This window comes from Moschus berezovskii, chromosome 17 (assembly GCF_049115385.1).
Source record: "Moschus berezovskii isolate FMDL1 chromosome 17, NW_MosBer_1.0, whole genome shotgun sequence".
NCBI lineage: Eukaryota > Metazoa > Chordata > Mammalia > Artiodactyla > Moschidae > Moschus > Moschus berezovskii.
In genome coordinates this window covers 21,542,791-21,568,558 of record NC_142476.1, presented here as the reverse complement: position 1 = coordinate 21,568,558, position 25,768 = coordinate 21,542,791, and the positions used below count along the sequence as shown (strand labels likewise).

At 38.3% G+C, this 25,768-nt stretch overlaps 1 protein-coding gene and 1 pseudogene across 4 annotated transcripts in view; one reads left to right on the top strand and one right to left on the bottom strand.

The window, feature by feature from the left end:
- RPS6KC1 (ribosomal protein S6 kinase C1) overlaps positions 1-25,768 on the bottom strand; it is a 203,184-nt gene that overhangs the window by 163,575 nt on the left and 13,841 nt on the right. For all 4 annotated transcript variants that reach the window (XM_055419061.2, XM_055419062.2, XM_055419063.2 and 1 more), the window contains exons 2-3: positions 22,049-22,084; positions 16,093-16,213 (exon numbers count right to left, since the gene is read on the bottom strand). In XM_055419061.2, the coding sequence (XP_055275036.2) occupies positions 16,093-16,213; positions 22,049-22,084 (157 nt within the window). The remainder of the gene's footprint in view (positions 1-16,092; positions 16,214-22,048; positions 22,085-25,768) is intronic.
- LOC148775089 (NADH dehydrogenase [ubiquinone] flavoprotein 2, mitochondrial pseudogene) lies at positions 14,769-15,870 on the top strand (annotated as a pseudogene).

The following is a 25,768-nucleotide window of genomic DNA, read 5'->3' as shown; positions in this document are numbered from 1 at the left end:
ATCACCAACTCTGTGCACATGAGTTTGAGTGAACTCCGGGAGCTGGTGATGAACAGGGAGGCCTGGCGTGCTATGAATCATGGGGTCGCGCAGAGTCGGACACGACTGAGCGACTGAACTGAACTGAACTGAAAAAATAAATAAATGAGTATAACAAAATAGAAACAGATTCATAGATAAAAGGAACAAACTAGCGGTTACCAACAGAGAAAAGGGTGAGGGGAGGGGCAATATCATGGTAGAAGATTGAGAGGCACCAACTACTAGGCATGAAATAAATACGATACCAGGACGCAATGCACAGCACAAAAAACATAGCCAACATTTTATAATAACTTCAAATAGAGTATAATCTATAAAAATATCAAATCACTATGCTATACACCTAAAATTAACATAATACTATAAATGAGCTATACTTCAATAACAAAAAAAAGAAGGAATTTACAAATACCAAGCTTCTGTGTATCAAAGAAGAGTATCTTCAACCATCTGAAAAGCTGTTAAAATACTCCCCCTTTTTTCAACAACATCATCTGTGTGACCCTAAATTTTCATCATATCCTTCATCACATTTCACCACAGACTGGATCCAGAAGCAGATATGAGAATTAGGTATTTTTCTTTTAATCCAGGCATTGAAGATTCATATAAGTAAATTAATACTACTCTAATTTTTTTGGAAAAATCATTTTTCATAAAAATACTCACATTACATTTTTATTTTTAACTAAGTACAAATATATTTTTAAACTTCTAGTGTGATAAATATTAATAGCTACAACCACATAAATAATAGTTTTTCAAGCTTCAATAATTTTTAAGAGTATAAAGGAGAATTCTGAAGCCAAAACATCTAATAATCAATAATTATCTCCCTGTAAACAAGAGAATAGATGTGTAGTAAAATTTACCAAAAAATAGGAAAAGGTATATTCCAAATTGTCCTCCCCAAACTACACAAATTTTTACTCTTCCTCTATTTCCCCATACTAGTTATAATCAAACTTTTATATTTCTGCCATGAGACTGACTTTTAATGGTAACATTGTCTGTATATAGTCCAGCTCTTAAACCTTAACTCATTATTTGTTTCTGTATTTTTCAAGTTAGGCATGGTGCTACATGCTGAATATATATCTGTAAATAAGAACAAAGCAGTCTCTAAATAACACAGCTCAGGAAAGGCGGAGAAAAGACAGGTACAATACAAGAGAAGTTTCTTTACTTTTAGAATACAAAAACAAAAAATTGTTGATGTGGCTTTAGAAGTATGATTCTTAAAACTCCTCAGATTAGTCAATTTTTTACATTACTTGCACCTTCATAATAAAAGTAGAGAATCACAAGACTTAAAAACGTGACTGGATGAAAGCCACATCCTCAAAGGAGTTGGTGATGGACAGGGAGGCCTGGCGTGCTGTGATTCATGGGGTCTCAAAGAGTCGGACACGACTGAGCGGCTGAACTGAACTGAAAGCACTTCTGGATCATGACACTTGCTTCAACTATGAGACTCTAAATTTCTGAGAAGGCAGAGGCTGAGTCACTGTATACAACAGTGCCCATTTCTAAAATGTTTCTTGAATTAAATGTGCTCATAAAATCCCCAGAGAATTAAGGGTTAAGCTGAAATTAATCAGAGAAGACTCTAGTAATAGAGTCTTACATTCACGGCATGTAACCAGCTAAAACTTGACAACCTTAAACAGGACAGGTGTCATGAAAAAAAGGAAGGAACCATAGAGTTTGGACAGTAACTATGAACAGAAAGCAAGAGAAATGTGGAGAACCAATGGGACGTCTAGACTCAAAGACCAAAAGCAGGCAGGCAGAGGTTAACAGCCTACGATACAAGAGTTCATGGATCCCCTAACGCTGAGTACAAGAACGTGATGAACGGATGGAACCATCAGAACTAACGGTTCTACGGCTAGTGACCAGGTGCCCACTTCCCTCAATTGTTTTTATCTTTCTAATTATGCATCCAAGATACGTCTTGCTATTACTTATATTTTGAAATGTCAGCATATATCATAAATTGTTAATATTTAGCATTTATTAAAATTAAAGACTTGTAGCAAGAAGCTTTCAATGACCCCTTTATTCTGGCATAAATGTCATTGATGCTGCTATACTATATAAGATTCTCTGCATCTTGCGCCCAAATCTCAAGGAGCTGTGAAAACCTGCTGAACATCCTGAGGAAGCAGGTGTGAAGCTCAGGAGTACCGTGATCCTGCAATCAAATCAGAATGAAGAAATCCCTGTGCCACGAGAACTTGGAGCCAACAGACAGGATAACGTCAGATTACCCAGAATTATTCTAAAATCAAAGACAGACAGCAGGGTTCAGTCAAGAGATCAAAATCACACAGCAACTGGAACAGGAAAAGTTTAATATAAGGAATTATTAAGCATGACAATGGAAGAATAGAAACTCTAAAGTGAAAAGAGAATCCTAATGAATACCCCAGGGTACCCAAGGAAGATAAAACTTGGAAGGGGGAAGCCCTCCCCCCGGTTCGATCACAGATCCTCTTAGAAAAGGTATGGTTACAGCCACTGGATTGGGAGACATTTGCTGGGCTCCCGGGACTGGTCCACAGTTGCTAGGAAAGACCCCCTCCAGATTTCAGAAGGGACAGGGCTGGCAGGTGGGCAACTAGAGAGTCACAGTGCTGGGAGCCCACACATAAAGCAAGGTCACTCAAGGCCTGGGGAACACAGTGTTAGGGTCAGGAAGGCCGCAGGAAATGACTTTCTGAGGTAAGGAAGGCAGGCCGCAGCTATCAGACTGGCATGCAGAAGCGGGGAGCATCAAGCATCTGCTCGCCTGCAGGGCAACGAGGCCAGAGGTCTTGTGTCCTGTCGGAGGGGTACATGGTTCTAGCAGGCTGCAGCTGAGGGGCAGATACACAGAGAGAAAGTGTGTGAAGCGCACTCTCCAACAGGCCTGGAGACCGTGGAGTGCTTAGCTAGATGGCCATCGACTAACTGCAGCTACAAGCTCATCAGGAGCTTGGGCTCCAGGTGTATGGCTGAGGCAGATGCTTCTGGCAACAGCGCAGCAAAAGCAAAAAGAAAAACACAGTCCACAGCAGACACGACTGAGCGACTGAACTGAATTGAACTGAACAGCAGACTGCAAAGAGAGAGAAGAGACCTGACCCTCCCAGAGCGCCCCTCCAGTGTCCCCTACAGTTAAGCATGTGTTTAAGTGAAGCTTAACTGCAATACTCACTGGAAAGGGAAACGCTTAAGGAGTCCAGCCTATTAATGTGGAACAGGAAATGAAAGAAGGACCGGAAGGGAATTCCCTGGAGGTCCAGTGGAACTAAAATGGGGGAACTAAATCCCACAAGCAGCACAGTGAGGCCAATTAAAAAAAAGAAAAGAAATGGACCTGAAGCTAAGAGGCAATAAATGGATAATGGATAATTGGCATGGCTTCTTAGAAGCAGGAAGAACCAATGTAAGAGCCCCAGGAATTCCAAGATGACCTTGCAAGGCAGCATTTCCCCAATGTTGATGAGAAATATAGCTAGCATCAGAACATACTCTTTAAAGACATTATACAAAAATCAACATGGTATAGAAACAAAAATTAATGTAAGAATAGATAAATAAATGCCACAAAAGAAAAAACCCTTAATTAATGGCAACACATATGAAAAGTATAATAAAGATTTCATTAGGAAAAATACAAATTACTGAATAAGTGATCTGACAACAGATATCTAACCATCTGAAAGAAAACTAAAATAGAGCATTATCATTAAATTGGATAATTTAAATATAAATTTATTTATTTATTTAAATATAAATTCCACAGATATTAAAAAGAATTTTTTAAGCTATAAAAATCATCTTCTGTTCTGTTCTGTTCAGTCACTCAGTCGTGTCCGACTCTTTGCGACCCCGTGGACTGTAGCCTACCAGGCTTCTCCGTCCATGGGATTCTCCAGGCAAGAATACTGGAGTGGGTTACCGTTTCCTTCTCCAGGGGATCTTCCCGACCCAGGGATCGAACCCGAGTCTCCCGCATTGGAGGCAGACGCTTTAACCTCTGAGCCACCAGGGAAGCCCAAAATCATCTTACAAGCAAATAAATTTCACATAGATATTAAAAAGAATTTTTTAAGCTATAAAAATCATCTTATAAGCAACTGTAGGTATGGGACGTCTTTCTCATCAGGACCAAAACCATAAAATCTTGGCAGGGAGGTTAGTGGAGGAGCATTCAGGAATAAAACTGAACATATAAAAATCTGTTTGGCAAAAGCTATCATAAACAACTCTGAAATAAGCACATGTAGGGCTGAAAGAAGCACAAGCTGGAATCAAGATTGCCGGGAGAAATATCAATAACCTCAGATATGCAGATGACACCACCCTTATGGCAGAAAGCGAAGAGGAACTCAAAAGCCTCTTGATGAAAGTGAAAGAGGAGAGTGAAAAAGTTGGCTTGAAGCTCAACATTCAGAAAACAAAGATCATGGCATCTGGTCCCATCACTTCATGGGAAATAGATGGGGAAACAGTGGAAACAGTGTCAGACTTTATTTTTTTGGGCTCCAAAATCACTGCGGATGCTGATTGCAGCCATGAAATTAAAAGACGCTTACTCCTTGGAAGGAAAGTTATGACCAACCTAGATAGCATATTAAAAAGCAGAGACATTACTTTGCCAACCAAGGTCCATCGAGTCAAGGCTATGGTTTTTCCAGTGGTCATGTATTGATGTAAGAGTTGGACTGTAAAGAAAGCCGAGCGCTGAAGAATTGATGCTTTTGAACTGTGGTGTTGGAGAAGCCTCTTGAGAGTCCCTTAGACTGCAAGGAGATCCAACCAGTCCACGCTAAAGGAGATCAGTCCTGGGTGTTCATTGGAAGGACTGATGCTGAAGCTGAAACTCCAACACTTTAGCGACCTGATGCAAAGAGCTGAGTCACTGGAAAAGACCCTGATGCTGGGAGGGATTGGGGGCAGGAGGAGAAGGGGACGACAGAGAATGAGATGGCTGGATGGCATCACCGACTCGATGGACATGAGTTTGGGTAAACTCCGGGAGTTGGTGATGGACAGGAAGGTCTGGCGTGATGCGATTCATGGGGTCGCAAAGAGTCAGACACGACTCAGGGACTGAACTGAACTGAGGCGTATATATATGTACATGTGCAGATTTGTATATGAATGGAAGTATGTACAATGTATGCACTGTAATACATATGTACATAAATGCACTGTTTCCCAACTACAGCAGCTCAAAGAGCCTTGAAACAGGCTACAATGAGCCTGTCTACTGCCCAGATAGAGGACCCTGTGGCAGCCAGAATCCAGCCAAAAAGTGGAATCCACAAGGCAGTTTGAAGAGGCAAAGTCTTATAAAAGAATTATAAAATATTTACACAGGATTAACTACTAAGAAGGAATAAAAGAGAAGTGTAAGGAATATCCTAGGATGGAGGGAAAGAACCGAAGGCAGTCCTAGAAAGGGGGCCTGCTCCCCAAGCCTGGATTCGGGGCTCCTGGAGACAGTGTGGCTGCAGCAGACTGGGTGAGAGAGTAAGCTGGGCTGCCCCAGCCACGTGCTCCACAGTAGGAGGGCCAAAGGCACTGGGCAAGGAACCGCAGGCTGGAACTGCCAAACAGGAAACTCTGCTGTGGTGTCAGCAGGCCACAGGTGGAAGCAGGGGAGCCCTAGACAGGAACTAGCAACAAAACTTGCTAGAGGGTGAGGACCGCTGGGAAGCCCACACACGTCCATGCCACTGGCAACACAGAGCACGCAGGAACAGAAGTACATCTCCACAGGGTCCCTCCAACACCTTGACGGATTAAGTTTACACATGCCAGTTGGAAAAGTAGGTCCAATAAGCAGGGGAAAAAAAGTGGATTTGGAGCTAATTTTATGGAAAAAATTGGTAACTAACAGTTTCTAAAAACATTCCCCACAAAAAGCAACCAGGGCTCTGTGAAGAGATGGCTGATTCCAAGGCTGGAGCATATAAACTCACAGATGAGCACTGAACGTCTTATTATGCTTAAAAGTAGTAAGTACTTTAAAAAAAACAACCACCACAAAAACATTTGATGGTAAAAAGTTTCAAGGACAGAGAAGCCAAAGTAAAAGGGGCCCTACTGGTCAAAGCTAGAACAATTTGGGCATCTAGTACCCTGAAAGAAAATGTGAAAGTGAAAGTCCCTCAGTCGTGTCCGACTCTCTGCGACCCCATGGACTGCAGCCTTCCACGTTCTTCTGTCCATGGGATTTTCCAGGCAAGAACACTGGAGCATTCCCTTCTCCAGGGGATCTTCCCAACCCAGGGATAGAACCCAGATGTCCTGCATTGCAGACAGATTGTTTACCATCTGAGCTACCAGGGGGGCCTAATGAATTCTGAATTCTAAAGTATTAGGGAGTAAAAATTAGGTATATGAGTCCAAATAAATAATGGATAGATGGATAAATACACAAATAGACACAATGCACAAACATGCAGCTATACAGATAGATAACACAGATTCAGGTAAAAAGAACAGTTACAAAGACACACAAATAAAGAGATAGGGAGGATAATCATTAAGGTGGAAGCAGTGCTAGAACTGGAAAATCATTATTATGAAGCCACGATGGGAGTTGGTGATGGACAGGGAGGCCAGGCATGCTGCAGTCCATGGAGTCGCAGAGTCGGACACAACTGAGTGACTGAACTGAACTGAAGCCATGATGTAAATAATGGTTTGTGCAAGAATCTATGGATGCTAAATCTAAGGGGCAATTTTGTAAAAGAACAGAATATCTTAAAATTTTTGAAAGAAAGGAAGACAGGGATGGAGAGACAGAGGAAAGGAGGAACTCAAATATATGTGATAGTCTCAGTTCAGTTCAGTCGCTCAGTCGTGTCCAACTCTCCGCGACCCCATGAATCACAGCACGCCAGGCCTCCTTGTCCATCACCAACTCCCGGAGTTCACTCAAACTCATGTCCATCGAGTCGGTGATGCCATCCAGCCATCTCATTCTCTGTCGTCCCCTTCTCCTCCCGCCCCCAACCTTTCCCAGCATCAGAGTCTTTTCCAGTGAGTCAACTCGTCGCATGAGGTGGCCAAAGTATTGCAGTTTCAGCTTTAGCATCAGTCCCTCCAATGAACATCTAGGATTGATCTCCTTTAGAATGGACTGGTTGGATCTCCTTGCAGTATAAGGGACTCTCAAGAGTCTTCTCCAACACCACAGTTCAAAAGCATCGATTCTTCGGTGATAGTCTCAAGATGGCCCCAAAGATACTAGGTCCTAATTCCTGGAACTTGTAAATGATAGCCTTTATTCAGAGTGTGTGCAGATGTGATAAAGGACCTTGAGAGGCAGAGATTACCCTGGATTATCAGGATGGGCACTGATGCCATCACAGATGTCTTATAAGAGCGGGGCAGAGAGAGATTTCACACAGAGAAGGCAGTAGCGTATTGAAGTAGACAGAGGTTTGAGGATGAGGGCCTTGAAGACTGAAGTGATGCTGGCACAAGTCAAGGAACACACCCAGTCACCAGAAACTGCAAGAGGCAGGGAACATATTCCTCCCCAGAAGCTCTAGGCTCTGTTAACACCTGATTTTTGCCCAACGATACTCATTTCAGACTTCAGGCCTCCAAAACTATAAAAAAAAAAAAAAAAACAGAATTTATGGTTTTAAATAGAGCACAGACACAAACCTTCCTCTAATTTCTCTCTCACATTTTACTAAAAGCAGCAAAAAGAAAGCACACCAAACGTGTTAAACACTCTGGCTGGAAATCTCCCGCAGCGCTACCCTCTTCCTCTGGTACCTTTCCTACTTTCCACATCACTGTACGCAATCATGTTGCTAAACTTTCTACAACTACATAAGAAGGACCCACTCCCTTCCTCTAATTTCCAGTACATTTACCTCATTTTCCTGCAACCCTCACCTGTAGTCTTATCAAAGAATACGAGGCTTCTATAAACAGCTTCCTCAAGACAGCATAGGTCCTCACACTCTCCTCAAAGCCCATGGCTCATTGCAAAGCCACTCTCCACAGTTTTGGGTTTTGTCATAACAGCACTCCAACTTCCAGGTTAAAAAAAAAATTAAGTACTTATTATGATGTAAAAAATTATCCCAAAACTTGGTAGCCTACAATAACAAACATTACTGTCTCACACAGCCTCTGACAGTCAGGAATCCAAAGAGGCTAGGCAGGATGTTTTCAGCTGAGTGTCTCTCAGAGGCTGCAGGCAAGCTGTCAGCCAGCGCTGCAGTCAACTCAAACGTCTGCTGGGACCTGAGAAATCGGCACCTAAATTCACCCACATGATTGTACCAGGTTTCAGATGACTGCTGGGTGTTGATGTTGGCCTCTGCTTCTTTCAGTGTGGGCCTCATCATGGGCTGTGTGTGTCCTTACAGTATGAAAGCTGGTAACCCTCAGAGCAAGTAATGAGAGAGAGAGACAATATCCCCAAAAGAGAAGCCACAGCTTTTATAACCTAACCTCAGAAATGACATACGGCCACTTTTCTTTACGCTACTGGTCACACAGACCAATCGATTCCTGGGAAAGGAATACACAAATGTGTAACTAGCAGGAGAGAAGAATTACATATGGCCATCTTGGAGATGGTCTATCACAAAAGGTATGGTCCAAATATTTAGCAAACTAGCACGCAGCGTGAATTTGATTTACTGGTGTAGTATAAGGAAAAAAGATTCCATTAAAACTATATTGTCATAACATGTATATATATAGCTGACCCCACTGCTGTTTACCTGAAACTATCACAATGTTGTTAATTGATTAAACTACAATACAAAATAAAAAGTTTTAAAAAACCTACACTGTCACAGTACTCATCACAATTAAACTTAACAAAATATAATTGTTACCTGTTTAATGAACAATATTTACAGTCATAATGATACGAATATTACCTGATATAATGAACAATATTTACAATCATAATGATACTAATATTACAGATGAAGTTGATTAAAATTCCAGATTTGAAAATCATTCTACTGATTAAGTATGGAATCTTAATTATAATTACTGAAAAGAATATAAATATTACCACCTTTGAGAAATGTTAAAATAAGCATACAAGTTTCAAAAGCTGAGTGATAAAAGGAGCTAATGAGGTAAAAGAGAGGACAAATACACTCTTAGATTCATCTTACAGAGACAAATGGTATTATCCATAGTTATGGAACAAAGAAATAGAGACGTGGTCAACAGAAGAACTAAAAATATTATGTAATAATACAGGGGAACAGGTAAGTCAAATTCTTACCTACCAGAGTAAAAAGTAAATAGACACATTATAAGCTGTTATACCAAAGGAAAAAAACCATATAAATTTACTATTATAGATACAGAATACACACTCAAGAAATGAAAACTAAAAAAGATAAAAGCCAGTTTTCTCTAGAAGCAAAACTGGGAAGAAGATGCGCAGAGCAGAAAATTACAGTGCTTTTTTTTGTGAGGTTTATAACCATTTGAACATTGGTTTATAACAGTAAGTTTCTCATGTATAACATTATAATTCTACTTCTGTATACACCACAGCATGCTCACCACCAAAGCCTAGTTTCCATCCCTCCCTATGCACTGGACCCCCTTTAACCATTCTGCCCTATCCCCACTGCTCTTCCCTCTGGTAACTACCAATCTGGATCTACGTGCTTGTTTTTGTTCCATTTCATTTCATTTAGATTTCACATGAGTGAACTCATACAATATTTGTCTTTTTCCATTTGACTTATTTCACTGAACATAATACCCTCTAGGTCCATTCATGTTGTTGTATATGGCAAGATTTCATTGTATCTCATGGCTGAGAAGTATCTGATTGGCATATATATATATATATATACACACACAAACATCTTCTTTATCCATCCACCAGTGGTATTTAGGTTGTTTCCTTATGTTAGATATTATAAATAATGTTGCAATAAACATAGGGTCTGCATACATCTTTTCAAATTACTGTTTTCATATTCTTCAGAATACCCAGAAGTGAAATAGATGGATCATATGGTATTTCTATTAATTTCCTGAGCAATCTCCACACTGTTTTCCATAGTGGCTGCACTAATTTACATTCCCACTCCCAGTGTATGAGGGTTCCTTTCTCCTCGCATCCTCTCCAACAACTTCTGATAATCAGCATTCTAAGAAGCATGAGGGGATATCTGACTGTGACTCTGACTTGCATTTCCCTAATAGTGATGCTGAGTATCTTTTATGGGCTTGTTGAACATCTATACGTCCTCTTTGGGAAAAGATCTATTCAGACTCTCTGCCCATTTTTTAATCAGGTTGTTTGGTTTTTTTGCTGTTGAATTAGAGGAGTTCTTCATATATTTTGAATATTAGCCCTTAACAGGTATATAATTTGCAAGTACCTTCTCCCCCTCAGCAAGTTGTCTTTTCATTTTGTTAATGGTTTCATTTGCCATGCTGATGCTTTTTAGTTTGATGTCATCCCATTTAACTCTGCTTTTATTTCCTTTGCCTGAGGAGACATATCCAAAAAAATTACTGCTAAGACTAATATCAAAGAGTGCACAGCCTGTTTTATTGTAGGGATTTCATGCTTTCAGATCTGACATTCGTATCTTTTATACATTTTGAGTTAATTTTCATGTCTGGTATAAGACAGTGTTCCAGTTTATTCTTTTGCACACAGTTGTTCACTTTTTCCAGCACTAATGGAGAGACTTTCCTTTCTCCATGGTATGTTCTTAGTTATCCATATATATGTGTGGGTTTATTTCTGGGCTCTCAGTTCTGCTCCATTGATCTGTGTGTCTCTTTTCTGCCAATAACATGCTATTTTGATTAGTGCAGCTTTGTGCATGCGTGCTAAGTCGCTTCAGTTGTCTCCGACTCTCTGTGACCCCATGGACTGTAGCCCACCAGGCTCCTCTGTCCATGGGATTCTCCAGGTAAGAATACTGCAATGGGTTGCCATTTCCTCCTCCAGGGAGCTTTGCAGTGCAATTTGAAATTAGGGAGTGTGATACTTCCAGGTTTGTTCATTTTCTTCAGGATTACTTCAGCTATTCCGAATCTTTTGTGACTCCATACAAATTTTATGATTTTTTGGTTCAATTTCTATGAAATCTGTTGTTGGGATTTTGACAAGGATTGAATCTGTGGATAGCTTTAGGTAAGATAGGCATTTTAACAATGTTAATTCTTGCAATCCATGAACATGGGCTAACTTTCCATTACTTTGTGTTTTCTTCAATTTCTTTCAACAATGCTTTACAGTTTTCAGTGTACAAGTCTGCACCTCCATGGTTAAGTTGATTCCAGAGTATCTTATTCTTTTTGCTGTGATTGTAAATGGGATTGTTTCAATTTCTCTTTCTGCTAGTTCTTATTAGTGTATAAAAACACAACAGTTTTGTATTTTGATTTCATACTCTGCAACTTTACTACATTGGTTTATTATTTCTAATAGATTTTTGGTGAAATGTTTATAGGGGTTTCTATATATAAAATCATGTCATCTGCAAATAGTGACAGTTTTACTTCTTCCTTTCCAATTTAGAGATTTTTTCTTTTTCTTGCCTAAATGCTCTGGCCAGGACTTCCAATACTACGTTGAATAAGAGTGGGCATCCTGATCTCACTGATAAAAGGACAGCTTTCAGGTTTCACCATTCAGCACGATGTTAACTATCAGTTTGTCATATATGGCCTTTATCATGTTTAGGTACGTTCCTTCTATAATAATTTTATTTTATTCAAAGTTTATCACAAACAGATGTTAAAATCTGTCAAATGCTTCTTCTGCATCTATTGAAATGATCATATGATTTTTATCTTCGATTTTATTAATGTATAGAATATTAATAGATTTGCAGATACTGAACCATCCTCATATCCCTGGAATAAATGCCACTTCATCATTATGATCCTTTTAGTGTACTGTATTCAATTTGCTTAATATTTTGTTGAAGACTTTTGCATCTATGCTCATCAGAGATATTGGCCTGTAATTTTCTTTTCTGCATGTTATCTTTACCTGGTTTTGGTATCAAGGTAATGATGGCCTCGTAAAACGTGTTAAGAAGCACTCCTGTCTTAATTTTTTGGAAGGGCTTCAGAAGAACAGGTATTAAATCTTTGAAAGTTTCATAGAATTCACTGCTGAAGCCCTATATGGTCCTGGACTTCTGTTTTGGGGCGGTTGCTTTTTTTTTTATTAGTTTCAATCTCTTTACCAGTGATCAGTCTATTCAGATTTTATACTTCTTCATGTTTCAGACTTGAAAGGTTGAACGATTCTTAGAATTTATTCAGTTCTTATAGACAGTCCAAGTTGGTGGTATGTTCATTCACAGTAGTCTATTATATTCCTTTGTGTTTCTGTAGCATTCACTGTAACTTCACCTCTTTCCATTTCTGATTTTATTTGAGCCTTCTCTTTTTTCTTAGTGAGTCCAGCATAAGGTTTGTCAATTTTGTTTACATTTTCAAAGAACCAGCTCTTAGTTTCACTGATCTTTTCTACTGTCTTTTAAATCTGTGTTTCATTTACTTCCACTGTGACTTTTCTTACATCCTTCCTTCAACTGACTATATACTTCATTTGTTCTTTTCTTCTAGTTTCTTTAGTGTAAGGTTAGATTACTAGAGATTTTCTAGTTACTTAAAGAAGGCCTATACTGCTATAAACTTCTGTCTTAGAATTGTGTTTTTGCTGCATCCCATAGATTTTGGTATGTCATATTTCCATTTTCATTTGTCTTCAGGCATTTTTTTATTTCTCTTTTGATTTCTTCATTGACCAGTAGTTGTTCAGTCTCCACATACTTCGATATTTTACAGCTTTCTTCTTAACAGTTTGATCTTCTTTTAAAAAAAATAATTATTTATTTGGCTGTATCAGGTCTAAGTTGCAGCATGTGGGATCTTTACATTGCAGTGCAGTAGTTGCAACATGCAGGCTCTCTACTTGTGGTGCCGGGGTTAGCTGTCCCATGGCATGCGGGCTCTTAGTTCACCAACCAGGGACTGAACTCACATCCTCTGCATTAGAAGGCAGATTCTTAACCACTGGACCACCAGGGAAGTCCCTGGCCAATTTTCCTAAAGAGACTTAACTTGTGTCCCAACATACAGTCTATCCTTGAAAACAATTCATGTACATTTGAGAAAAATGTGTATTCATTGCTTTTGAATGGAATATTCTGTATATATCTGTAAGAATGGTCTAATGTTTCATTTAAGGTCAATGTTTCCATGTTTACTTTCTGTCTAGATCTATCCATTGATGTAACAGGGATGTTCAAGTCCCCTACTATTATTGTGTTGCTGTCAATCTCTCCCTTTAGGGCGGTTAATAATTGCTTTATATATTTTGGTGCTACGTCAGATGTATATATGCATATTAATGAGTCATGTCTTCTTAATGGACTGTCCCCTTTATCATTATATCCATTTTTGTCTCTTCTAAATTTTTTGGCTTTAAGCCTATTTTTCTGCAGATGGTGATTGCAGCCATGAAATTAAAAGACACTTGCTCCTTGGAAGGAAAGTTATGACCAACCTAGAAAGCATATTAAAAAGCAGAGACATTACTTTGCCAACAAAGGTCCGTCTAGTCAAGGCTATGGTTTTCCCTGTAGTCATGTATGGATGTGAGAGTTGGACTGTAAAGAAAGCTGAGCACAGAAGAGTTGATGCTTTTGAACTGTGGTGTTGGAGAAGACTCTTGAGAGTCCCTTAGACTGCAAGGATCCAACCAGTCTATCCTAAAAGAGATCAGTCCTGGGTGTTCATTGGAAGGACTGATGTTGAAGCTGAAACTCCAATAATACTCTGGCCACGTGATGCGAAGAGCTGAGTCACTGGAAAAGACCCTGATGCTGGGAAAGATTGCGGGCAGGAGGAGAAGGGGATGACAGAGGATGAGATGGTTGGATGGCATCACCGACTCAATGGACATGGGTTTGAGTGGACTCTGGGAGTTGGTGATGACAGGAAGGTCTGGCGTGCTACAATTCATGGGGTCAGAAAGAGTCAGACACGACTGAGCAACTGAACTGAACTGAACACATGCTTTCTTCTGGCTGACATCTGCTTGGAGTATCATCTTCCATCCCTTCACATTGAGCCTTTATTTGTCTTTAGAGCTGAGCTGAGTATCCTAGAGGCAACAAACAGTTTTTAATCCATCTGGTCCCTCTGTTTCTTTTGAGTGAACTCAATCTATTTACATTTGGGGTGATTACTGACATTTGAATACTTGGTACTGCCATTTGTTTATCATTTTCTGACTGCTCCGTATTTTTTTTTCTGGTTTCTACCATTTTAGTTTGGTGGCTTTGTGATGTTTTTCTCAGTTTCCTCTTTATTATGTTTCATGTTTCTGTTCTAGATTTTACCATACTGTTTTTGTTTTACGTTTTGGTCTTTTGGCTGCAAGGCATGTGGGATCCCAGCTCCCCGACCAGGGATCAAATCTGTAACCTGCACTGGAAAGCAGTATTAACCCTGGACCACCAGTGAAGTCCAATACAGCAGCATTATTTTTAATAGCCAAAAGGTAAAAGCAATCCAAGTGTTCACTGATGGATGAAAAAATAAACAAAACGGTGTACACACACCCGATGGACTATATTCAGACATAAGAAGGAAATTCTGATACATGCTACCACGTGGATAAATCTTGAGAAATGATGCTAAGTGAAATAAGCCAGCCACAAAAGGAAAAATACTGTATGATTTTACTTATATGGGGTGCTGACCCACAGTTAGCTGAATCCATAGATGAGGAACCTGCAGATACCGAAGGTCGACTGCACTGCAACAGACAAGGTGATTGAGCACCCACAGACTCTAGTACCCACAGTGGGCCCTGGGACTAGTTCCCCAGAGACACGGAGGGACAGCTGTGCTAGAATAATTCAATGTCACCTTATGTTCCTACAGGGTTTTGAGTTTGAGTTGTTGTTCTGGTGCTGTTTTTTTCATCAAAGGGAGGAGTAAATGCACTCTGAGTTAACAAAACCACAGCAAGAACATGAAAAAACAAGTGACCCAAAAGGACTGAAGTCTGGTCTGCCATGTTCCTCTTGGTGGCATTTGAGCCTGCAAAGCTAGCCTCACCACCCAGAGGGGAAGATGTATAAGGAATCTGCATAAGACAGCTGTGCAAAATGGAGCTGGAGGAGCCTTATTTGCGCACAGAGATACTCTTGAGAATAACCCAGACACTCCATTTGATTTCATACCGGAAAACTCTAAGAGGACAGAAGCAACTATTAAAAAAAAAAAAAAAACTACCCAGCAGAGCATGAGGCAGTAGCTGTGCTTCCACTCCTGGATTTAGCCCAGACAGAATGGATGGCTGCCCCTCTCTACATGAAAAAAGTTACAGGAAGTTCTGCAATTATCTTCAATAAAGTATATGAAGCAGCAATTTTTTAAACAATGTACAATCCAAGTCAGTTGGTAAGTATCATATTCAAGCCTGCACTACTACGCCTTGCATGCTTTGAAACCTGGACAACACACTGGAGGCCATTCAGAAAAAAACCTGGAATAAAAGTTGGGGAGCCTACACCTGAACAACTTTTCACTCTTATAGAAGTGGAATGTTTAGAAGGCTGTGTAAATGCACCAATGGTTCAAATAAACGACAGCTACTACGAAAATCTGACACCTAAGGATACTGAAGAAATTACCGAGGAAGTCAATGCTGGCAAAATCCCAAAACCTGGGTCAAGGAGTGTATGCCTCTCATGTGCGTCAGTCAGAGGTCTCGCCTCTTTGACTGAACCACCTAAGACACTTGGTTTTGGTGTGCAAGCAGGCCTTTAATTTATGTTCAACTGTAAACATATCACTGAAGAAATAAAATATGAATCTCCTATCTTAAAAAAAAAAAGCCATGAGAAAACAACTTCAAGAGCCTGTGGCATAATAGGAATTATCTTAATAAGGGGCTTCTGACTTCATGGTACAGTGTTTTAGTATTCAGTGTATATACATAATTAGCTAGTCATCACTTTTCAAAATCACAATTTCAAAATAATCACTTACCAAACACTATTCCTTTAGCAAATGGAGGAAACAATTCTGAATGTCGAAATAAGTTTTTGTGAATTTGCCATAGTTCTTTGTGCAGTTTCTTAAAGTCACTATATCTCTTCCATACGATTATCTAAAGAGAGAAGAAAATTAAAAGTGTATCTCACAGTCAAACCATCTACATTCATATATCTGAACAAGAAAAAAATTTTTCATTAAAGTGCTCAAAACTGTCATGCAAAGGAAAACAAAAATGTTCTAACCAATACAGTTACCTGAAATCAACTAATATTCGCTTTAAAAATATAAAGCAGCAATTCTCCCTCCAACTGTTTTGGTTTTTAAATTTCATTTTAAGAAAGCACTGTTTTCTTCATATTAGAAAAACATTCAACCTAGTACAAAAAAGGTCTACAGTACACAAAATGTCACTTAACCTCTTCAAACAGTAATTACAATCGCCCTGGAAATGAGTTAGATGTCAAAATATATATTCATCTCAAAAACAGCATGTTTACAAACACAAAATAATTTAAACAAATTTAAACATAAAGAACGTACTCATCATTTGCCTTAAAGGATAAATAATCTGAAAAATACTAAAGAAATAGCTTTGTAGCAAGTAATTAACCTAAACTTTTGCATTTCATAAAATCTCAATTAAGATAGTAATAAGATTTCTGGCAAGGTAAATCCTGATCAGAATACCACTAAAATTAGGATATTTCAAAAAACAAAATAACAATCATTTAGACTATATAACACATAAAAGTAAGTTATCTTCATTAGTTTCAATTATTGTCTAAACTTATTTAGATTAAATTAAAAGGAAAAAAAAACACTTAATAAAAAAAAGAATCTAACACACGGTCTTAACAGGGATCAGTCTCTATAGGGTAAAACTGAGTTTTAAATTCCATTACCTAGTATATTGGGGACTTTACTTCTGAAAAATCTAATTATCTAACTTCTAACAAACTCAATAGTGTAATACTAATAAGCAAACATTAGGTCAAACAGGTAACCAAGTGTGATTTAAGAGACCTGTCAAAAATCCACTCACTGAATGTAAGAAATTCTTTGCAGAATTTTGTCATGCTATCAAAAATTCTACTATGATTACTAAATGTCATGTAAGAAATTCTTTGCAAAATTCTGTCATGCTATCAAAAATTCTATTATCATTACTGAATGTGCTGCAAGACTTGCTTTTAATCCAAGGAGACTGGTCAGGCAATATGAATTCATTTAAACAAACTGCTTGCTCCTGATGTTTCCTTTTATTCATTTGCGTGTGTGTGTGCTCAGTTGCTCAGTTGTGTCCAGCTCTTTGCGACCCCATGGACTGTAGTCTGCCAGGCTCCTCGGCCCATGGAGTTTTTCAGGCAAGAATACTGGAGTGGGTTACCATTTCCTCCTCCAGGGAGATCTTTCTGACCCAGGAATCAAACCCACATCTCCTGCGTCTCCAGGCACATTCTTTACCACTGAGCCACCTGGGAAGCCCTTTTTATTCATTTACTCAACAACAAAAATAGTCAACAAAGCAAATATTTTCATGAGCATACTTTATGCTAGGCACTGTGTTGGCACAAAGGACGAAGAAATAAGAAACACAGTCCCTGCTTTAAAGAGTTCTCTGTCAAATTAAGAAGAATAAGCCAACACAGTAACTACATCACAAGACGGCATGGTAAACGCTGAGAAGGGCAGCCCAAGCGTGTTGTGCAAGGAGCACCTCCACAGTGTCAACTTCGGCGAGCACCCTGCAGGGAAGCAATGGCCAGAAAAGACAAAAAGAGAGGGAGAGAGAAGTGGTCAGCAATGAAGTACTTTAAAAGGAGAATGAAAGGCCAAATATGATTCCTGAAATGTTGGCTTTTACAACTGGATAAATGGTGGTGCTATATTTCCAAAGGTGAAGAGCCAAGGAAAAAAGCTGTGATGAGATAAGAATGAAGCTCAATTTTAGATATATTTTATTTAGGTGCGTGTGAGGCTATGTCTAATTGAAGATATCCAATAGACAGGTCGGGAGTTCAAGAGCAAGAACTAAACAAGATGGAGTAACTGGGGAGTCATCAGAAGAGAGGTGGAAATAACTCAGAAAAGATTTCTCAGCATTTGTTACAAGATGAAGAGTCTAAACGGCTGAATGATGGGGGTCAGCTAGAAATAAAGAAGAGGAAACCAAGGACGAAGTCAGTAATGAAGAAGCTCAGCTGTGCCAGGAGACAGGACACCTGGAAGAAGAGGTTTCATATGAAATGGAAATGAACAAGACAAATGCAGATAGTAGAGCATCAACAGTTCCAGCAGAAGATAGAGTAAGAGAAACTGAGAGAGTCAAACCAACATTTGAAAAGTAAAAGGCCTCAGGACACTGAGATCACAAGTGACTTTTTAATTTTCATATTTTGCTTCCCTGCATTTTCTAATCTTGATACATTAACATAATTCTGGTCATGGGAACATAGTGCTATTTCATATTTTTTAAATAGATCAAATTATGGTGGTACCACATCTGCCAAAGGCTTAAGGGCAAAACGGGTGGTAGGCTTCTGACAATAATCTTACATAAGGGAAGCACAATCCTTAAAGCTCTTATAAATTAGACATGAGAGCTATTCAAAAGACCACAGCTCATAGAAACAAACCTGTAGATAAAATTTGTATTCCAGTTAGGGTCATGGTCAAATAAAGTCAGGGTAACTTAAGGGGCAAAAGTTAATAATTTAATCACAATAATGATAATAATATGATGGCATATAAACCAGCAGATAGTCTTTCAGAGCAAAAATTAGGAAATCTGTGTTTCTTCATTATGTCCTAATTTATTCATTCACATATTCTCAACACTATAGAAGTGAAATACCCAAAAGCAAATAAAAACCCTAAAAAATTCAGGAAACCAAAGCATCTCCAAAACGTCACAAGTCACTGCCTCCTTTTCTTCTTACTCCTTTTAAGCTTGGACATTTCTAAAAATCTTCAAAATGGAAAAGTGAACAAAAGCACACCTCCACTATATCAGCAAGTATCGATGTCTATAACTGGACTATACAAAGTAGCCAAAAGATACATGCAAAAAAAAACATTGTCTCTAATAATCAATTCTTTCCTATTAGGAAAAAAAAGTTATAATAACACTTATTAATCTATTGAATCAACTCTGTAGAAATATCCTATTCATTAAAGTTACTTCTGCATAAAATTTCTCAATATTCAATTAAAAATTCAGTGATAATCATAACAGACTACAAAGAAAAGCTTAATTTTCATTAAAAACATTTCCTTAGATATTCTTACATAAAATGAATGCTTTCTATACAGATAATTTCTCCTTAACAATACCAAAAAACTTTAGATCTTTTACAAAACCACTCAATTAACTTTCTCCTTTTTACTCTCATATAATATTTAAAACGTGCTGTATCAAATTTTCCTACAATGTCACCACCATACTACCTGCTTATGAATTTTCTTTCCTCCCCTTTTAAAGAGCCTTTTCTTCCCCCTGACACATTTCTGAATGTGCTCAAATAGTTTTTCGAAAACTGTTTTATTTATGAAATGACTTAACAGTGACAGACTTCCGATACGATACACAGAAAGTTCTATTTTGGTTCTCCTTTCCCAGATTTCCCCAGTGAAATACAGCGACACAGAGCTCTAGGTTACTTCTTTTTTCCAAGGTGGGGAGGGGCGGACACATCCCTATCACATTCTTTACGTCCTGCAAGTGCGCATGCTCTAAGAACCTACTGAACAAGAGGCCACGTTAACTGCTGCTGTCCCCCCTTCAGAGTCACCCACGCTGCTCTTCATAAATGAAAATTTAGAGGGAACGTTCAAAAGATAAAAAGAAAAACCACCCTGGATAATTTTAAATTATTTACTCTACGCAAGTATTCTGGCCTACTTAGGAAGAAAACATAACTATCTGGTAGCATGTGCCAAGGTGTGTGTGTGTGAGTGAGAAAAAGAGGTGAATCTCCCCAGTCTTCTAAGGAGAGCATATTATTAGTCCTATATTTGATTAGACAAACAGTACACCTACTGATCTGTTCAACAGCTCTGGTGAAGCATAAGTAAATTCTAAGTGAATCAGTTAACAGAGAAAGAAAGTGAGAAGAAAGGAAATGGAAACAAATTCTACGTAGTAAATTCCTTTCCTAAGTAAGAATTTCAATGTTTAAATAAAATAATACATGGGAAGCTTAAAAATGTTGTTATAACTTCAAGGTTACTCTATCCTTCAAGAAGTCAGCTAGACAGAAGACATTCTTTTTAAGATTTTACACCATTTTGAACAAAGGACCATGCAATCATCTAACTAAAGCACACTTACAAGAGTTTCTGATGAATGGTTCACCAACAGTTGTTATTATAAAAGAGTTTTCCCCAAAAAAGGATTAAGGAAATGGCAGAGAGTATGTTCATGGATAGGCTGGCTCAGGATTCTCCCTGGAAAAGGGGAACATCAAGCTACAAACTACAGCACAGCAATCAGACAATGTATTCAAAGGAAACAACCCATTTTCAATTCTAACAGATCTAAGTTTTCAGAAGGAGAATAGCCTGGTATTGACTTTTTTTTTTTTGGTATTGACTATTAATTCAACAGAATTAACAGAATACTAAGGAATAGTTCATACTAATGAACTGACACTTAAATAGGAAGACTACTCTCTTAAGCAAAGGTACAAGTTATTTTCAATGCCATTTTGAAAGGATATAGATATATATAAATACAGACTTAGCCTTTTCTTCCAAAATAACAATATTTTCTTCCTGGCTATCAGGGGGGCAGGGAGTGAGGTTAAAACCCCTAAGGAAAACAGTATGGAATCTTCTTAAAACGTGTCTTTTATCAAACTTTTTTTTTTAACTCTTTTTAACAACAGGACAAAAACAAGTACCAGATTAGATATAGCAAGAAACAGTTACTACATAAAAGTTAAAATATTATCGAAACATGTTCAAACCAACCAGAACCAATCGATTTAAATCTATGAATCAAGACAGGTATATTTGGTAAGGAGTAAGTGGGGCTTGTGGTTAAATAGACAATACATAGCCCACTCGAAGACATTAAAATGCAATTAGAAAAAAAAATCTTGCAGAATAAAGACTTAACAAATTACAACATCTGTTTTAAACACTTTACTAGGAAGAAAAAAATATATAGACTATATATATCCTTCTAGTCCTACTGTAAATAAGCAAGGACCAAAATGAAAGTAAACTTAAAAATGTTAAAAGACGTTAACTCCTCAGTTAGGATTCCTAAAGGTATATAACAAGGACAAAGTAATTACAAATAGAGAATTCTACAGTTCTAAGCAAAACTATAACAAGCTGGTATCATTTTAAAAAGAGGGAATTAGTCTGCAAAAGAACTAAATACAAAATTCTAATAAGAAGCAATTTTCCAGGATGTCAACACGCCAACTCAATATAAAAATGGAAGCAGAGAAGGAGGTTCAGAGGGAAGGGATAGTACAGCAGAGACGAACACAACACCGTAAAGCAATTATACGTCAATAAAAAGAATGGAGTACAGAGAAACCCATAATTTATTATGCTCTTTAAGGTTAATACAAGTTACCAAATACTCTCTTTTTCATTTTTTTTCTTTACCATACAGGCATCACAATTTTCAAATCAATAGGGGCCCTTAACTAGTATTGAAATCTTATGAGTGACAAGCATCAGAAAAGTTATCACATTATTAAATGGCACTATAATTCCTGAAATTTTTATTTATATAACTTAACACCTACTGAAACTTAACATTTACTTAATAGGTCTGAAATAAGATACTTCAGTTACTGTTCAGTGAATTGAAGACAATTTCCAAACATACAAAAACTGACATACAAATAAGTTCTTCCTCAATGAAGCATTTAATTAAATTTTTGTCAAAATGCATAAAATAAAATTTTCATATGGATAAACATGTTACCTCCTGGACATCCTCTGGATTTCTTCGTGAAACAACCTAAAACAAAGAAAACACAGAAATATCTAATCATTATCAAAACTATTTTACACTTGCATGATTACTTTCAACAGCATTTGTATGAAAAATTCAATTTGCTGAAAGAAATATATCATTTTCACAGAACTCAGTTAAATAACTTCATTATTTGAAACACATACTAAAAAATTAAAACAAAAAGGCAACTAAAATAAAGTCCACATGCTAATGTTCATGTACATTCACAAGAGAATGCCTCAACCTTTTACTCTTACTCGACATAATTCTAACAGCTTATCTATCTCCCGTTCCAGTCCACAAATAAATCAAAAGCATAAAAAGGCAGCTGCACCTCAGCAAAGTATACAAAGGGATAGCTCTGTATTATTTCTTTTTTATTTTTCATTTTTTCTGTATTATTTCTTACACCCGTATATAAATCTACAATTAGCTTAATAAAGATTTCGCATTAAAAAAAAAGAACAGCCATGATGCTCAGATACATCAATATCTGTTAGAAGTAACCACTGACCTCCTAATGGTGAAAAAGAAAACAAAATTAACCTGTTTAAAAAAAAGTATACACATCACTCACAGACAAATAATCCTATCATTATTGCCTAAGCAGGGAGGGTGCGGGTTGGATTCTTTCAGCCTTCTCTAATGACAAAAGCCAAAAAGTCTAACACCATTTACAAAGAATTCCTCACAAACTGTACAAAAAGCAGACTGGGTGCTTAAATCATCAAATGCATTGCTGCTGCTGCTGCTGCTGCTGCTGCGTCACTTCAGTCGTGTCCGACTCTGTGCGACCCCATAGACAGAAGCCCACCAGGGTCCCCCGTCCCTGGGATTCTCCAGGCAAGAACAAGAGTGGGGAAACTCTCATATTATATACATAATACCCTCTATGTAAATATAAAAGTCATAAACTTGATGCTACAATACGTATTCTGCAGAAACAAATACATCAAACATATTAAAATGGTGCCTGTGGATGAGAGGAAGAAAAGTCTTTGATGACAGGTGACAATATTATAACTGGAGATTATGATCAATTCAACACTACACTACTCCTAAGGTCCAAAACAAAAACAAAAAGCATACTGACATCACACAAACTTGGGTTCAAATTACAGTTCCTCCACTCACAGGCTTGATGGGCTCTATAGAATGAGGATAATACTCTCTGTCTGGCCTGGCTGTGGTAGATAGCGAAAATGGAGACACAAGAATGCCATGATTTAATTATCTTTCTCTTACTAGAGAATTTAAGTACCTTGAAAGATCCCACACAACAATTCTGAAAGAAAAGGCTTCCAATTTCTTGCCACTCTATTCTCCAACTTTCAGGATATAAAATTTGGTGAAATCTCTTAGCCATTTTCTTAACTGAGAACAATGTTGTCCAACAGTACTTTCTCTGATGATGGAAGGAAATATCCCTATAGACGCTGTTCAACACAGTAGTCCCTGGCCACATGCACACGTGGCTCCTAAGCACTGGAAACATGGCTACAGCAACTGAAGAATGAAACTTTTAATTCTATTTCATTTAAATTAATTCAAATTAAAATAAAAGTAGCCACATGTGGCTAATGGCTACTTTATTAAACAACACAGATTTACAGTAAGAGGTCAGAACAGGTAACTAACAACAATTTTAACTATTACTTTCAAATTCCACCCCCTAAAAAATGTCCACCTTTCCAAAAGCATGGTGTTTCACATAATTAAATGATTTAATTTTGCCTCCTATAAATATAAATTTGCCTCCTAAAAATATAAGAATATATTTTTATAAAATGTGCTAAAGAGAAGTTAGATAATCAATCCACTAATATCCACCCACCAAAAATAAATTAACATATGATCACTGGCAATAAGATTTATGTACCTTACTATTCTAAACAATACTTTAACACGTGCATATGATCTTTTTGGGACAAAAGAAATTCTTTCCCTGCTTGGGGTATGTAGTAGAAGTATCACATTTTAGATGTTCCTCAGGTAATCTGTTCCTGGAAATCAAACATATGTGTACTGCATCATCAAAAATATATCAGCCATTCCCTAACAACAACCACAATTTAAAAACAATTTCATCAGAAATAACCAATCTGGGGCTTCCCTGGTGGCTCAGTGGTGAAGACTCCACCTGCCAATGTCGGAGACACAGGTTCAGTCCCTGATCCGAGAAAATCCACATGCCACAGAGCAACTAAGCCCATACTCCACAACTATGGAGCCCGCACTCTGGACCTCAAGCTCCTCAGGAGAAGCCACCGCAGTGAGAAGCCTGTGCACCACATCTAGACAGCAGACCCTACTCTCCACAACTAGAGAAAAGCCCACGCAGCAACGAAGACCCAGCACAACCAAAAATAAGTTTTTTTTAAAAAGTTGGTTTAAAAAAGGAAAGAAATGACCAATCTGGGACTTCCCTTGTGGCCCCGTGGCTAAGACTCCTCACACCCAATGCTAGGGGCCCAAGTTTAATCCCTGGTCAAGAGAACTAGATGCCACGGGCCGCAACTAAAAGACCCACATGTCTCAACTAAGACCTGGGGCAGCCAAATAAATATATAAAAATTAAAAAAAAAAAAAGAAAGAACCAATCTGATTATAACTCCTCATCCACACTCTTTGTTGGCTCACGTATTTCTGCTATGCGGCTATGATGGCAAGCAAAAGAAAGTCCCTGCCTTCAAACCCCCCAGAGCTTACAGTCTGGTGGCAGACTGTAGCTGCTAAGCAACAGGTTAAGAATGGCTGCACCTTCAATGTTTTCATGGCAAGTCGTTCATAGTTATTACAGAAAAGCAAAACTTAAGTACTTAAACTAACTGCTGCTGCTGCTAAGTCACTTCAGTCGTATCCGACTCTGTGTGACCCCACTGACAGCAGCCCACCAGGCTCCCCCGTCCCTGGGATTCTCCAGGCAAGAACACTGGAGTGGGTTGCCATTTCCTTCTCCAATGTGTGAAAGTGAAGTCGCTCAGTCGTGTCCGACCCTTAGCGACCCCACGGACTGCAGCCTACCAGGCTCCTCCATCCATGGGATTTTCTAGGCAGGAGTACTGGAGTGGCTTGCCATTGCCTTCTCCGTCAAACTAACTGGAGACCTTTAATTTTAAGCTCTCAAAAAGAACTTCTCCTCATCCTCACATACTTCTCATATGAAGGGGGTAAATCTACTGAGGCAGAGTTGAGAAAATTAGGTCAAAAGTTACTTCCTGAGCAATGTATCCTTTTCCCAAACAGCATAAAAAAAGCTTAGTGAAAAGCATGTCCGGAAACTAGAGGGGTAATACTTGCTTGATTCTTTTTCCTCATTGGTTCTTTTGCTTATCTTTTATAGGTTTTCCTTCCTCCTTCTACCCTCAACATTCTGTAAGCACTCCAAGAATCAATCCTAACTCTGCTTCTTAGCCTACTTTTCAGTATTAAGACAGAAATTCTGAATCTGTGTTAATACTGTTCAAGGCACTGTACTATGCAAGTGGGAGGGATAAAAAAAAAAACTTCACTTCGTACATTTACATTTGCACAGCATTTTATATCAATCTTTCATTTTATTCCCTCAACAACCTATGAATTATGAGGAAGTGGTTATTATGAGTCCCCCTTTTACCCCAAAGGAAACAAGGTCCAGAAACTTGTATAAGGTCACATGGCTATTCTCCTTCAGATTTGGAATTAGAA